The sequence below is a fragment of the Centruroides vittatus genome, unplaced genomic scaffold (assembly GCF_030686945.1).
Source record: "Centruroides vittatus isolate TY-2023 unplaced genomic scaffold, ASM3068694v2 scaffold_576, whole genome shotgun sequence".
NCBI lineage: Eukaryota > Metazoa > Arthropoda > Arachnida > Scorpiones > Buthidae > Centruroides > Centruroides vittatus.
In genome coordinates this window covers 3,464,742-3,482,368 of record NW_027122713.1, presented here as the reverse complement: position 1 = coordinate 3,482,368, position 17,627 = coordinate 3,464,742, and the positions used below count along the sequence as shown (strand labels likewise).

At 30.9% G+C, this 17,627-nt stretch overlaps 1 protein-coding gene across 1 annotated transcript in view; it reads left to right on the top strand.

The window, feature by feature from the left end:
• The window catches only part of LOC136989427 (cholesterol 7-desaturase nvd-like), a 39,406-nt gene extending 25,139 nt beyond the window's left edge, over positions 1 to 14,267 (top strand). The window contains exons 4-7 of the mRNA XM_067287569.1: positions 11,374 to 11,552; positions 11,620 to 11,853; positions 13,721 to 13,894; positions 13,985 to 14,267. Coding sequence (XP_067143670.1) covers positions 11,374 to 11,552; positions 11,620 to 11,853; positions 13,721 to 13,894; positions 13,985 to 14,140 — 743 coding nt within the window. The 3' untranslated portion in view covers positions 14,141 to 14,267. The remainder of the gene's footprint in view (positions 1 to 11,373; positions 11,553 to 11,619; positions 11,854 to 13,720; positions 13,895 to 13,984) is intronic.
• The last annotated feature ends 3,360 nt before the right edge of the window (positions 14,268 to 17,627 follow it).

The following is a 17,627-nucleotide window of genomic DNA, read 5'->3' as shown; positions in this document are numbered from 1 at the left end:
TCCGTTTTTTTTTTATATTATGTGCAAGCAGAATATTCTCCGGATAAAATATACTTATAAACTTACTTGGAAAAAAGTAAAAAACACTTTTCACGATGCACAAAAGCAGAGATATTCTACTAAATCTAAAGGGAGAAAATTTTATCTAAAATCCGTTTTTTTTTTATATTATGTGCAAGCAGAATATTCTCCGGATAAAATATACTTATAAACTTACTTGGAAAAAAGTAAAAAACACTTTTCACGATGCACAAAAGCAGAGATATTCTACTAAATCTAAAGGGAGAAAATTTTATCTAAAATCCGTTTTTTTTTTATATTATGTGCAAGCAGAATATTCTCCGGATAAAATATACTTATAAACTTACTTGGAAAAAAGTAAAAAACACTTTTCACGATGCACAAAAGCAGAGATATTCTACTAAATCTAAAGGGAGAAAATTTTATCTAAAATCCGTTTTTTTTTTATATTATGTGCAAGCAGAATATTCTCCGGATAAAATATACTTATAAACTTACTTGGAAAAAAGTAAAAAACACTTTTCACGATGCACAAAAGCAGAGATATTCTACTAAATCTAAAGGGAGAAAATTTTATCTAAAATCCGTTTTTTTTTTATATTATGTGCAAGCAGAATATTCTCCGGATAAAATATACTTATAAACTTACTTGGAAAAAAGTAAAAAACACTTTTCACGATGCACAAAAGCAGAGATATTCTACTAAATCTAAAGGGAGAAAATTTTATCTAAAATCCGTTTTTTTTTTATATTATGTGCAAGCAGAATATTCTCCGGATAAAATATACTTATAAACTTACTTGGAAAAAAGTAAAAAACACTTTTCACGATGCACAAAAGCAGAGATATTCTACTAAATCTAAAGGGAGAAAATTTTATCTAAAATCCGTTTTTTTTTTATATTATGTGCAAGCAGAATATTCTCCGGATAAAATATACTTATAAACTTACTTGGAAAAAAGTAAAAAACACTTTTCACGATGCACAAAAGCAGAGATATTCTACTAAATCTAAAGGGAGAAAATTTTATCTAAAATCCGTTTTTTTTTTATATTATGTGCAAGCAGAATATTCTCCGGATAAAATATACTTATAAACTTACTTGGAAAAAAGTAAAAAACACTTTTCACGATGCACAAAAGCAGAGATATTCTACTAAATCTAAAGGGAGAAAATTTTATCTAAAATCCGTTTTTTTTTTATATTATGTGCAAGCAGAATATTCTCCGGATAAAATATACTTATAAACTTACTTGGAAAAAAGTAAAAAACACTTTTCACGATGCACAAAAGCAGAGATATTCTACTAAATCTAAAGGGAGAAAATTTTATCTAAAATCCGTTTTTTTTTTATATTATGTGCAAGCAGAATATTCTCCGGATAAAATATACTTATAAACTTACTTGGAAAAAAGTAAAAAACACTTTTCACGATGCACAAAAGCAGAGATATTCTACTAAATCTAAAGGGAGAAAATTTTATCTAAAATCCGTTTTTTTTTTATATTATGTGCAAGCAGAATATTCTCCGGATAAAATATACTTATAAACTTACTTGGAAAAAAGTAAAAAACACTTTTCACGATGCACAAAAGCAGAGATATTCTACTAAATCTAAAGGGAGAAAATTTTATCTAAAATCCGTTTTTTTTTTATATTATGTGCAAGCAGAATATTCTCCGGATAAAATATACTTATAAACTTACTTGGAAAAAAGTAAAAAACACTTTTCACGATGCACAAAAGCAGAGATATTCTACTAAATCTAAAGGGAGAAAATTTTATCTAAAATCCGTTTTTTTTTTATATTATGTGCAAGCAGAATATTCTCCGGATAAAATATACTTATAAACTTACTTGGAAAAAAGTAAAAAACACTTTTCACGATGCACAAAAGCAGAGATATTCTACTAAATCTAAAGGGAGAAAATTTTATCTAAAATCCGTTTTTTTTTTATATTATGTGCAAGCAGAATATTCTCCGGATAAAATATACTTATAAACTTACTTGGAAAAAAGTAAAAAACACTTTTCACGATGCACAAAAGCAGAGATATTCTACTAAATCTAAAGGGAGAAAATTTTATCTAAAATCCGTTTTTTTTTTATATTATGTGCAAGCAGAATATTCTCCGGATAAAATATACTTATAAACTTACTTGGAAAAAAGTAAAAAACACTTTTCACGATGCACAAAAGCAGAGATATTCTACTAAATCTAAAGGGAGAAAATTTTATCTAAAATCCGTTTTTTTTTTATATTATGTGCAAGCAGAATATTCTCCGGATAAAATATACTTATAAACTTACTTGGAAAAAAGTAAAAAACACTTTTCACGATGCACAAAAGCAGAGATATTCTACTAAATCTAAAGGGAGAAAATTTTATCTAAAATCCGTTTTTTTTTTATATTATGTGCAAGCAGAATATTCTCCGGATAAAATATACTTATAAACTTACTTGGAAAAGAGTAAAAAACACTTTTCACGATGCACAAAAGCAGAGATATTCTACTAAATCTAAAGGGAGAAAATTTTATCTAAAATCCGTTTTTTATTTATATTATGTGCAAGCAGAATATTCTCCGGATAAAATATACTTATAAACTTACTTGGAAAAGAGTAAAAAACACTTTTCACGATGCACAAAAGCAGAGATATTCTACTAAATCTAAAGGGAGAAAATTTTATCTAAAATCCGTTTTTATTTATATTATGTGCAAGCAGAATATTCTCCGGATAAAATATACTTATAAACTTACTTGGAAAAGAGTAAAAAACACTTTTCACGATGCACAAAAGCAGAGATATTCTACTAAATCTAAAGGGAGAAAATTTTATCTAAAATCCGTTTTTATTTATATTATGTGCAAGCAGAATATTCTCCGGATAAAATATACTTATAAACTTACTTGGAAAAGAGTAAAAAACACTTTTCACGATGCACAAAAGCAGAGATATTCTACTAAATCTAAAGGGAGAAAATTTTATCTAAAATCCGTTTTTATTTATATTATGTGCAAGCAGAATATTCTCCGGATAAAATATACTTATAAACTTACTTGGAAAAGAGTAAAAAACACTTTTCACGATGCACAAAAGCAGAGATATTCTACTAAATCTAAAGGGAGAAAATTTTATCTAAAATCCGTTTTTATTTATATTATGTGCAAGCAGAATATTCTCCGGATAAAATATACTTATAAACTTACTTGGAAAAGAGTAAAAAACACTTTTCACGATGCACAAAAGCAGAGATATTCTACTAAATCTAAAGGGAGAAAATTTTATCTAAAATCCGTTTTTATTTATATTATGTGCAAGCAGAATATTCTCCGGATAAAATATACTTATAAACTTACTTGGAAAAGAGTAAAAAACACTTTTCACGATGCACAAAAGCAGAGATATTCTACTAAATCTAAAGGGAGAAAATTTTATCTAAAATCCGTTTTTATTTATATTATGTGCAAGCAGAATATTCTCCGGATAAAATATACTTATAAACTTACTTGGAAAAGAGTAAAAAACACTTTTCACGATGCACAAAAGCAGAGATATTCTACTAAATCTAAAGGGAGAAAATTTTATCTAAAATCCGTTTTTATTTATATTATGTGCAAGCAGAATATTCTCCGGATAAAATATACTTATAAACTTACTTGGAAAAGAGTAAAAAACACTTTTCACGATGCACAAAAGCAGAGATATTCTACTAAATCTAAAGGGAGAAAATTTTATCTAAAATCCGTTTTTATTTATATTATGTGCAAGCAGAATATTCTCCGGATAAAATATACTTATAAACTTACTTGGAAAAGAGTAAAAAACACTTTTCACGATGCACAAAAGCAGAGATATTCTACTAAATCTAAAGGGAGAAAATTTTATCTAAAATCCGTTTTTATTTATATTATGTGCAAGCAGAATATTCTCCGGATAAAATATACTTATAAACTTACTTGGAAAAGAGTAAAAAACACTTTTCACGATGCACAAAAGCAGAGATATTCTACTAAATCTAAAGGGAGAAAATTTTATCTAAAATCCGTTTTTATTTATATTATGTGCAAGCAGAATATTCTCCGGATAAAATATACTTATAAACTTACTTGGAAAAGAGTAAAAAACACTTTTCACGATGCACAAAAGCAGAGATATTCTACTAAATCTAAAGGGAGAAAATTTTATCTAAAATCCGTTTTTATTTATATTATGTGCAAGCAGAATATTCTCCGGATAAAATATACTTATAAACTTACTTGGAAAAGAGTAAAAAACACTTTTCACGATGCACAAAAGCAGAGATATTCTACTAAATCTAAAGGGAGAAAATTTTATCTAAAATCCGTTTTTATTTATATTATGTGCAAGCAGAATATTCTCCGGATAAAATATACTTATAAACTTACTTGGAAAAGAGTAAAAAACACTTTTCACGATGCACAAAAGCAGAGATATTCTACTAAATCTAAAGGGAGAAAATTTTATCTAAAATCCGTTTTTATTTATATTATGTGCAAGCAGAATATTCTCCGGATAAAATATACTTATAAACTTACTTGGAAAAGAGTAAAAAACACTTTTCACGATGCACAAAAGCAGAGATATTCTACTAAATCTAAAGGGAGAAAATTTTATCTAAAATCCGTTTTTATTTATATTATGTGCAAGCAGAATATTCTCCGGATAAAATATACTTATAAACTTACTTGGAAAAGAGTAAAAAACACTTTTCACGATGCACAAAAGCAGAGATATTCTACTAAATCTAAAGGGAGAAAATTTTATCTAAAATCCGTTTTTATTTATATTATGTGCAAGCAGAATATTCTCCGGATAAAATATACTTATAAACTTACTTGGAAAAGAGTAAAAAACACTTTTCACGATGCACAAAAGCAGAGATATTCTACTAAATCTAAAGGGAGAAAATTTTATCTAAAATCCGTTTTTATTTATATTATGTGCAAGCAGAATATTCTCCGGATAAAATATACTTATAAACTTACTTGGAAAAGAGTAAAAAACACTTTTCACGATGCACAAAAGCAGAGATATTCTACTAAATCTAAAGGGAGAAAATTTTATCTAAAATCCGTTTTTATTTATATTATGTGCAAGCAGAATATTCTCCGGATAAAATATACTTATAAACTTACTTGGAAAAGAGTAAAAAACACTTTTCACGATGCACAAAAGCAGAGATATTCTACTAAATCTAAAGGGAGAAAATTTTATCTAAAATCCGTTTTTATTTATATTATGTGCAAGCAGAATATTCTCCGGATAAAATATACTTATAAACTTACTTGGAAAAGAGTAAAAAACACTTTTCACGATGCACAAAAGCAGAGATATTCTACTAAATCTAAAGGGAGAAAATTTTATCTAAAATCCGTTTTTATTTATATTATGTGCAAGCAGAATATTCTCCGGATAAAATATACTTATAAACTTACTTGGAAAAGAGTAAAAAACACTTTTCACGATGCACAAAAGCAGAGATATTCTACTAAATCTAAAGGGAGAAAATTTTATCTAAAATCCGTTTTTATTTATATTATGTGCAAGCAGAATATTCTCCGGATAAAATATACTTATAAACTTACTTGGAAAAGAGTAAAAAACACTTTTCACGATGCACAAAAGCAGAGATATTCTACTAAATCTAAAGGGAGAAAATTTTATCTAAAATCCGTTTTTATTTATATTATGTGCAAGCAGAATATTCTCCGGATAAAATATACTTATAAACTTACTTGGAAAAGAGTAAAAAACACTTTTCACGATGCACAAAAGCAGAGATATTCTACTAAATCTAAAGGGAGAAAATTTTATCTAAAATCCGTTTTTATTTATATTATGTGCAAGCAGAATATTCTCCGGATAAAATATACTTATAAACTTACTTGGAAAAGAGTAAAAAACACTTTTCACGATGCACAAAAGCAGAAATATTCTACTAACTCAAAACCTAAGAAGCTGTACTAATATCGGACCTCTTGGTCTTCGCTCAGTTGAGGTTCTGTTGGTTTATTGCACTCGGCAGTAAAGGGTTATAAAAACCATAGACAAAGGATTATAAAACCGAGGGATAAAAAGGCGGGAAGAGGGACAGGGAAAGTAATTTAGAACATGGTAGAGAGAAGAAGGGTGAAGTAGAGGCCCCAAGAGTAGAATAAAAGTTTACAGTTTATTGTGTAGAAATATTCGACATTTTCTACATTCTAAAATTCATATCAATACTTTGTAATGCTTTTATATGCATATATATATATTACGCTTCTTAGGTTTTGCGTTAGTAGAATATCTCTGCTTTTGTGCATCGTGAAAAGTGTTTTCTACTCTTTTCCAAGTAAGTTTATAAGTATATTTTATCCGGAGAATATTCTGCTTGCACATAATATAAAAAAAACGGATTTTATATACAATCTTTTATTGCCAGAATGTCTAGTTCAGAATATGATGATGATAGTTTTTCTGAAAGTGGATCGGAATATAATTTGAGCGATGTCAGCGACTCAGAATCGAGCGTAGATTCGGACCAAAGCATCTCTACTGCCAGAAATTAGTTGATGTGGATGTCAACAATCATTACTAGATATATCAATAATATATATATATATATATATATATTTGTATAATAATTTTATTACAAGACTTCCATGTATTGCTTGATATTTGAAAATGATGGCTCACGGCTTCTGTGCACGTATTTTTTATATAAATGAAAATAAAATATCTTATATCACTGTTTTCTTTTATTATCTATTATTTAGATACATTTTATTATTCATGTTTCACAAACTTGCAACCAGATACAACACACCACAGTACGCTATAAATAGTTACTTGACCTTGAGAACAGCTGACTGTGAACTTTCGCGGGTCATTCTCAATAACGCCTGAGGGGGAAGAAGGTTTTCTACACGTTTGAACTAGAAAATAAAGAAGTACTCGGATGTATTTCGTTATTTTCTAATAATTTTTATATTAGTTTCATCTTATTACTTATATTATAGGCTAAGCTTATTCTCACTAACCTAACATTGTTTTTTTGTGCTTTACAGGAAAAACTCCCACAAAAAATTTTAAAAAAATTTAATACACCAATTTATGAATTACATTTCTAAAACATTTTAGCATAAAACTTTATTTCCTTTATTAAGTATTATTTAGAAACAATAAATCTTTAACTTAACAAAAAATCGCTATGGATCACACGACACCAGCCGCATTACTGTGTATAACGCTAAATGTCCTTGAGAACAGCTGTTTGTGGATTTACGCGGACTATTCTCATACAACTCTCAGGGGACAATAGGTTTCTAAACAGATGTTCATCAATTACCGCAAATAATCAAATGTGTTACGAGTTTTTCGATCCGTTATGCTATCTTTATAGATAGGACCAAGAAAATGGTCCAAAGCATAAATTCCTATTGGGTGTAAAATTACGAAATTTGCTGAGTTCATAAACAACATTCAATAGAACGTAAATAAGCTTTGTTTGAATTATTTCGAGCAACGAGTTCTTACGTACGATTATTTAAATTTGCCCGAGTTATCTCGGGTCTTAAGAAAAATAAATTCTAGAGCTTTTTTTGTACCATTGTACGTGTCATTCATTAAGTAAATGATGCTGCCAAAGTAACAGTTAATTTTTAACACTGTACTAGAATTGTACACGTTTTTTCTGCATCCCCTTACGGATGGGACATACCAAATCGTAATATCACCGGTTTAACATTGAAATCCGTAAGTAATATAAGATGGGAGAGCGGAATAAACGCAGAATAAATATATCAAATATTTTAATGGATTTTTTTAAAACTCCTGTCAACTATACAGAACTATCATAAAAACATGCCAGTAAACTCCCATCGGTTGGATTAAGTTATAAATCTAGTCTAGGGTGGGCAACCTTTTTTATAACATGGGCCGGAATAAATTTTACGTTTTTTTCCGCTGGCCGTAGTAGTCAATTGACGCCTTCTTGTAGCTTGTAATTTTTTTAGTTTGCAAATATGAAATAAATAAATAAAAAGTTAACTACTACATTTATTTCTCTTATCATTTTCGAAAATTACAAGGAATTGGAAAAATAACTATTAATTAGTTATTTTCCCAATTTAATAATCTATTAAAGATCTCGCGGGCCGGATAGAAAGTTTTCGCGAGTCGTAGCTGGCCCGCGGGCTAGGGGTTTTTTTTTTTTTTTTTTTTTTTTTTTTCTTTTCCGCCCTGTGGGCACTAAGAGGGCCTCTTTTAGTAGGCCCATTATGGGTTCGGCCAGGCCCACAATGGGGCGACCGGGTGGTGAGGGACGGGGCCCGACATATCCGAACGGACCACCCCCCGAAAAATTCCCCTGGAATTTTTCGGGGGGAACGAGAGCGAATACGGGATACACGGGATATTCGATAGGCAGTTAACGACCCTTAGCGAAAGGCAGTTAACGAACCTTAGAAAAATCGCTATTCTGTGCCCCACGTTAAGTGGGTTTCGCTACGGGTAGTCGGTCGAGATGTGTCTGGGTTCCATGCTATCGATAGCTATTACGCTTTAACCAATCACAGTTTAGTTAACATTGTATTTTGTCACGTGACTGCAACTCGCCATTTTCTAAGCGAAGCACGTGCTTTTAGCATTGCCGTATACTAGCGCTAGTGATATAGTTTTGTTTTGTTTTAAATGTCTGGGTCTATTACTGGGTCTATTTTGTCAGCCCATCCGTTAAGCAAATATATTTGTTTTAAAAATTATAATTTATGTGATAGATAGTCATTTATGTATAGTGTATAGTTTACTGTTAAGTTACGTATATAGAATGTATTTTTTTTTATACTAAAACTAATGAATTAAAGCCGACATTAAACTTAGATAAAATCTACAAAATAAAGATTTCTATTATTACATAATGCTAACATTTTACAATTATACAAAGTATGTCTAAGTTTCTTTGTATATTTCTATATAACTTCATGTAATTAATGTATTTTTTAATTCATTCATTAAGAATAAAATGACAAACTTAATTTTGCCACAAGTTCTACTTCTATAAACCTTATAACCAAATTAGAATTAGTATTATGATTAAATGTCAAATGCAATACATCTTATTAAATGTAAATATTATTTGCATAGACATGGAGTGACTGGAAAGCAAACATTAAAAGTAAAGCCTCACAAATAAAAAAAATCAACGTTTCAAACAGGAGGTGGGCCTTCAGTTAATCAAAAATTAACTGAAGTTGAAGAAAGAGTATTAAATTTAATCGGTGTTACTGCTGTCCCCTCTCTCCAATTGCTCGTGAAGTAAAATCATTCTTACACGAAAAGACGCCATGTTGTTTTCACTTTCGTTACGTTCCTAACGGCAGCTCGAGAGTGACCGATAACAAAAGCTTAGTTATCGCACGTGGCTATCGGCACCGAAAACGAAACGTACGGCTCGGAATAGCATTTTCACAGTTGATTAAACGCGAATCACGTGGTTCCGATAGAAACTGGTTTTTATCGTATTCGTTAGCTTAACGATACTACTCAGAATAGGTCCCCAGAACTGGTCCGGGATATAAAATTAGATGCTTTATGTGTGTGTCGCTTCTACCAGCTAAACCGGCTGAGGTTGGTGCTCTGTAAACCGCATGTGCCAATGCCTATATAATCTGGCTGATTGAAAACACCTGGTTTCGACATTCCTTCCGCCACCGAATTATTCGAATATACAATAGCAATCTTATCGTTTTTTTCACATGTAGTATAGAAATTTGTAAAAGATACATAATGCAGTTATAATAAAATATTAATTTTAATTAATGGCAAAGTACGTTAAAATATGAAAATTTATATTTTATAAAATACAAGGGAAGCACATTGGAAGGTGGAATCGGCGCTTCCATCGCTTCCAATGACGGTACGCCACTGGGCAGCACGCTCATAATTTTTTGTGACCGAATGTTACTTTGCATCTTGTTGTTACATTGTGGGCATCACTATTAAAGAAGCAACATCTATGTCTTATGATCATCGAGAACATTGCGAAATGACTGGTCTTCACGCGGAAAGAAGAAACGCACGAGAAGCAGCACGTAGAATCAACAAGCGTTTTCTTCTTGCAACAAAATAATATTATACATACAACGGTTACGCTCTTGATTCAAACAGTTGGAACATTTTAGGTCTTCCTGGTCTTCACAACATCAAACTATTGACATACATCTACGCTTATGCACACACATAAAGAGTACATACAAGACTAAAACGTACAGAAATACAGGAAATTTTATATTGTCATAATGCGCACTTATTCAATTGCTATCTGCAAATGGGACAACATACAGGGTTTGATGCACTGTGACTGAACTCTGGAACATTATTGATTGATTATATGTTTAGTCCAGGTCGTGTCATGACGGATTGAATATGTTGTATGGATTAGCTAGACACTTTTCCCCAAAATACAGAACTAACATAATGCGCACTACTGGACAAATTCCTCACTTTCACTCAAAATACACAAAAATATGTGCAATTTACTTAAAACGACTGGTATGGCATGTGAGTGAACAGTTTTTTTATGCCGTATTCATCGACTTGTGACCGTTATATTTATCCTGTATCCTATACATGAGATAAACAAACGCAAGTCACATGGTTACGTGACTTGCTATTGTGGCACTTTTGCTAGCAGTAGTATTGCGCGGTTGCCGTGCATTAATGGCTGACATCTTTGACAAAAAATGTATTAAACAATGCAGCCCTGTTCTAATGTTCTAAAACCACTAATGTCCCCTGTGTTGTCTTTACTGATGTTTTTCCTGCAGGTTTACCTAAATGCATTATTACAAGTACAGCTCAACATCACTCGGAGCTATTGGATAAAACATGAAGCCAGCATACTGCATGATGTTTCCAAGATAAATATGGGAATTGAGATCGGCGAAGCATGGTATGCTGCGTGCAAGTCATAGTGCCACACTGTTAATCATCCGTATGTTTGTATGGCTGCCAATTGCCGTCATTTTAAACATATAGTACAGCAAAATATACCTGACTGATTTTCTGTTAATTTATGCAATGTTTTTATACGTTACAATCAAAGATTCTTTCTACGCTATGCTACATGTTATAATAATTTTCTTCCGTTACGCTTGCGTTCGACACAAGTTGAAAATTTTATATATTGTCGCAAAACTACGATTTACAAATGTATCTTTTTGAACAAATTAATTGATTTTACTGTAAACGGTGCAGTGGAACCAATGCACAATATGGCTATACTCTTGCAATGCTGGAAATATATCTTTCGTTCCTGGATTAATATTAAAATGAACACTCTTGTAGTTCCAGAAGTAGCTAAAATAAAAAGTTGGGAGACAATCGAACAAAATGGATTTATTTACGTGTGGCATCATGCAGAAGGCCAACCTCCTCTGTGGAAACCACCTGTTATACCAGAAATACAGAAGGGATTATCACATTACAAGAGTCGTGGTGAACATGTTATCAATTGCCATATTCAGGTATCTACATTTATCATGACGCCAAGGAGAGAAATGAATTATATATAACTTTATTTATGTACTGCAGGAAATTATGGAAAATTTAGCAGATTTTCCTCATATAGATTATGTTCACAAATTTGGTACAACATCCAGGATTATTCGGCATCCAGAAAATTCGTGGAAATTTATTCAGAGTGAAGTGAAGATGGACTACTGTCCAGAACGTGAACCAAATTCTCACTGTGTCAAATATAAAGGCAATGGTACTGTTAAATTGTTTGGAATATCTATAGTACAGTTAGCACTTGAAATTCAACAGGTAAGTCATTTATAGCAAAATATATGATTAATTTTACATTATTCTGTAGGATTTAGTAAACAAATTGCACAACAAATATATATATATACAGTATATATACTTTTTTAATATTGCTTTTATTTATGCGCATAAGATTGAAAAAACTAATCCACAAATTATACAAATAATTGATATTGAGTAATGTAGCATTCTGTAATAATAGTAAAATGTTTTCATGAATCTGACTTATTCTAAAATTTGTTTTATAAGGATTTGACAAATTAAACAAAGTATTTTAATAAATATAAAATAAAATATTGTCGCACTTTACATAAGAGTATTCTAAGTTTTATTTTGTCTGCTTTCAATATTTGTTGCATTTTACTTTGCTTAATATGTTTCCCGCATCATTTTACAGCAGTGGACTGCATGTATGCAGTCCACTGCTGCAAAAATACATGCAGAACACAGAATAGCAACAGCAAAGTGATGTATTAAAATTATAATGTACAGAATGGATTAATTATCAAATGAGTTTGAAGAACATGTTACATAAAGCCGTAAGGTAATTAACAAAATTTTGTAATGGTAAGGTAAATTAATTGTCTTTATTGTTATTAAAATTATGTGTTTTCTTCCTACGAAAAAGTAACGATTATGAAGTAATCATTAAGTGATGTAAACAACCAATCAAAGTTAATATTTGACATGAAAGTGTTATTACTCCCTGCTATCGAATGTTGCTCACTGGCCACTTTCCATTGGTCGTGTGTGCGTGAGATCTAATTGCAAACAAGATGTTATCGATGATTGATCTTGCGTTTGGCATGCCCCATTTTCATTAACAGGAAAATTAATACCAGGATTTCCGAGTTTCACAGTTTATTCAATACGTACAAATCTAATTTTTTACTTTCCCGGCTGTTATACATCACAGAGGGAAAGTACGGTAACGGTCGAAAAATGACGCCCCCCTCCAGATTTTCTGTATGTATGGATGTTAGTGTGTGTGTATGTGTGTGTATGGGACAATTTTGTTCATCCTCTTTGAAGTTTAATAACGCCTATGCTTTTGAAAATTTCTGTCGAAAATTTCTGAAATTTTGAAGGGAGGTTCAATGGGGTCGCAGGCTGTATTAGGGGATCGATGCTATTAAATTTTAGTGATTAAAGGCGAGAGAGTAGGGAGATAGAGTCGTGTGTATCTCCAGTAGGGTCGGACTTAATGACGATTTTACTCGTTATTAGCATTTGCAGTTTTTTTATATAATCCATTCCTACCATGAAAATAAGCTTTTTGCCATTTTATAATAGTTAAAAATATAAAATGTTTTTAATAATAAAATATCATAATGAATGGCGCTACCAAGTGTTGCAGAAAAAGTTAAACAACTCGTTGCTAAATTTTTTAATTTTGTGATAGTTTAACATATTGGAAGAAGCTTACCTAACAATTATATTATTAGCTCCGCTACTGCTTATTAGTATTAATAAACAGTCGAAATTAATGTAGATGAAAATAATGTTTTTCACTCAACTATTTCTTTGCTTCTTTAATAATGATACAAGAAACATATTAAGCAAAGTAAAATGTAGCAAATATTGAAAACAGACTAAATAAAACTTAGAATACTCTTATGTAAAATGCGACGATATTTTGCTTTATATTTATTAAAATACTTCGTTTAATTTGTCAAATCCTTATACATTTTTTGGAAGAAGTCAGATTCATGAAAACATTTCACTGTTATTACAAAATGCTTCATTACTCAATATCAATTATTTGTATTATCAATTATTTGATGATAAATTTAAATGCATCTATAAATAAGTAATTGCAAAGAATTAATTAGTTTGTACTGTTATAAAACATTTTTTAATATTGCAGATTGGCCCAGCAATAATGCACTTTTATTTTAAAAGTTCATTAGGAAATGGAATGTCCGTTTGTAGCATTATACCCGATGGTCCTTTTCGACAGAAATTCATCCTCCATTGTTACAGTCCTTCTCGATTTTCATTTATATTTGATTATATTTCCTTATATTTTGAATCTAATATGGTGAGATTTTTATATTCGAATGGCTGAAACTCCAAAATATAAATGAAATACGTGTGTTAATATTTGACAAAAAAATGTTTATTTTAAAAGGTCCAGCGTGACGTTCGCATATGGAATTATAAAATGTATTGGAAGAATCCATGTTTCGTGTCAGAAGACAAAACAATCGCCAAATTTAGAAAATGGTACTCTCAATTCTATAGCGAAAATAGCCCGAAGGCTGAAGAAAATAGTCTTAATTGGTAATTGAAGGTAATTTCATACTTTACAGAAGTTTGAATGAAATTACTTTTATTCGGTAAATTTCTGGTTTTATAAAAATCACCATTAATTTTCAACTGTAGTTCATGATATAACCTTAAACGTTGATGCAATACCTTAAAATTAGTGCTAAAATGTGAGTTCTTATGTCCAAAATCTAGATTAACTATTACCATAATTAAGTCCCTGTTGTAAACTAAGAAATATAATATAAAGAAAATTGATCTTTTATAAATTAAAATAATATTGGTATTTCAATATTTGTTGTTTCTGTTCAAAACTCTTTAAACACCTCCCTAATTAATAGAACTTAAGTTGGCAATGGTTTAATTATAACACTTAGTATATTATTTATAACCTACAAATATGGATAATAAGATATATATATATATATAAAGTACTGTCGGCTATCTGTCTGTTCTTCCTGAATTTCAAGAACAGAGTTAGATAGATGAAAATCGAGATCAGTTGTGGAAAACGTAGAGGGAAGCGGTCCCGATTAACTATAGGAACTTACGATGCAAACCAGAAGTCACGTAATTTCAATTCACAAGTTTTCCCCCGAAAGATGTTAGATAGATGACCGGCACGACACTATTGTTAAAGGAAAAGTATGATGTACAGGGGCAAGCCACTACAAATTTGAGGTGGCGAGCATATATTTTAAACCAGTCTACAGAGGACGAACCATCCTTGACGGCGAACTCTCTGTCGCGTCATCGGACCCGTTCTTTTATTCTGGGGGTCCTCCCTCACTGCCCTTGTCCCTTTTTGGTACTATTTAGTTCTACGATCCAATGGCGATTTTTCCGTTAGCTCCCGGTGATACATTCACCTTAAACAAGGAAGCAAGTCCGTGGGAAAAGTTATAATCATGTCTTTATGAATTTATTCTTTCGAAAAACATTTTTTGAATAAAATTTTTCAAGTCCGGGCTCTCGCATACTTATTATCAAGATACAAATTGTAAAATTGTAATAAATTATGCAGTAATTCGCGCAAACTCATTTATATTAATTGCTCAGTTCAATATTGTAATTGATTTCTGGAAAAATTATATATTGTGTTGCTTGACATATTGTTGTCAGAGGTTCTACGAATCAGTGAAAAATTCGGTAAAAACATATACGTAGTAAATTGTTTATTACATATAATTTAGGATTATATTTATTATTATTATATTTTTTCGTGTTTTTGGGAACATTTAGCAACAACATAAACAAAATTGAGTCAGATTCAGGTTAAGCGAACCACTAAAAGGTACAATAATATTCACTTATATTAGAGTATAAAATTTAAATAATAACGAAATTTAAAACGAGTAATTTTGTAGAATTCTGATTTTAAAAAATCTTAATTTTAAAATTGTAAATTAGTAACAAAACGGGGCTTTCTATTTATCGAACACTCCAAATGCAAGAACAAGAGAAAACTCCATAATCAAATCTGAATATTGGGCTGCAATTTTAGAAAATTGTAGACCTGTAAATTCCCACTGTCGTCCGTCCTCTGTCCTTTCTTAATCTCGAGAAGGAAAGTAGATAGGTGTATTACAAGGGAGATGTGTAAACCTTAGGAAAAGGAGGCACCGATTAACTATATAAGAAATTCCAGTGCAAACCGAAAATTATGTTATTTCAATTCGAATGATTTCTCCCGAAAGGAGTATTCTATTAACATCGATTATTGAAAGAGCTGTTAAAGTATTACATCAGCTAACTTTTGCCATTTTTTAAACCCACGTCATTAGTAGTCACGAAATAGTGATACTTCCTTCCCCTAATTATGTCATCAGACTAGAAATTTAATGCAGATATGCATTAATTATTTTTAGATAAGTTTTTGATGACTGAGGAGAAAAACAAACTACGGATGCAATCTTACGTTATCAAAAACTTGCTCCTCCCCATCCTTTGATAACGTCAGATACAAACGAATGCCCCCTATAAACTGCTGAGATAATACTTAGTTTACTTAGTTTTATACATGTATATAATATTACATTATATATTATAGGAAATCAACGAAACGATCTGTATTAATATAATATTATAATTGAATTAATAAGAAAATGCGAATCTACAGCCTTGAAGCCGAAAACCGCAGGCCAATATTAAATGTAGAGGGAGCAGTAACCAAACGTATACCACTCAGAGGAATACTTCCTTTCTCCTCTGTCTTTCTCCCCAGCCTCTTTTCCCACCTCCCCTTTCTTCTACCGACTAAACACTCTGTACGGCTGTAACATTTGTTTAAAGTATGCTAATAAATAGCAATAAGCAAAGCATAAAGGATGTATTAATCATTATTTTTTATGTTTATGTTTTAAAAAAGCGAAATATAAAAATTATAATATAAAATGTATTTATAAATTAACGCAAAAATAAAGTTCCCAGTTTGCCCCGTATTTGCTACAGTTGCAGTTTCTTAGAAAGATCCACCAAGGACAGATAAACGGACGTCTGCAGAATATAACCTTAACACTGTTTAGCAGAATAAACTGTATGCTTATCACACATAAGCAACTTGATAACTGGTGTTTACAGTTACGTACAGTACTTTATACCTACAGAATGTTTTCCCGGCTCTAAAAATTAATACGGGAACGTATATCCCACGAATACATTTTTACAATTGGAAGACTTTGAAATGTCCAGAAATGCAAAAACATTCGCGGTTTTTCCCCCCTTTATGTATGGATGTTAGTGCGTATGGGGAGCATAATTTTGTTCCCCCTTTTTTAAAGCTTAATAACTCTTGTGCACTTTGTCGAAATTTTCTGAAATTTTGCCCGAAGGTTTGCATATTAAGGGGATTTATGCTGTTAAATTTTGATCGTTAAAGGTCGAGGAAGTGGGGAGATAAAGGGAGTCGTGTGTCGTATCTCGAGTTGGATATGACTTAATGACGATTTTACTCGTTATTTTCATTTGCAAATTTTTTTTTATAAAACCTATCCCTACCCTCAAAATTAAGGGATTTTTTGCCATTTTATAATAATTAAAAATATAAAAAATTCTTTTTCTTAAAATATCGTAACAGATGGCGCCACCAAGTGTTGACGGGAAAGTTAAGCAACACGTTGCTGGACTTTTCTCGTTGTAATTGTAATGAGTAAGCATATAATTTTTGAGAGAATGAATCGTACAGGACACACAATTATGACGGTCATGCATGCTTTTATTGATCCCTGAAGATTTGAGTGTGTCCGAAATGCATATATATCCTCAGGAATAAGTCTGTGTATCCATCATAATTGTGTCCTGTACGACTCGCTCTCTCGAGCAATTTTCTGCTTGCTCATTACAATTTATTTTAAATTATTTAAAAATTAAAATTTACACGAAAGAATTTATAATTGAAAAAGGGAAGTGACGTACTGCACGAGATGTAGATAAGAATTTTGATTATAAATTATAACAACAGTCAGCAAGAAGCAGAATCAACTTTTCAATTCTGTCACCTTTTTCTT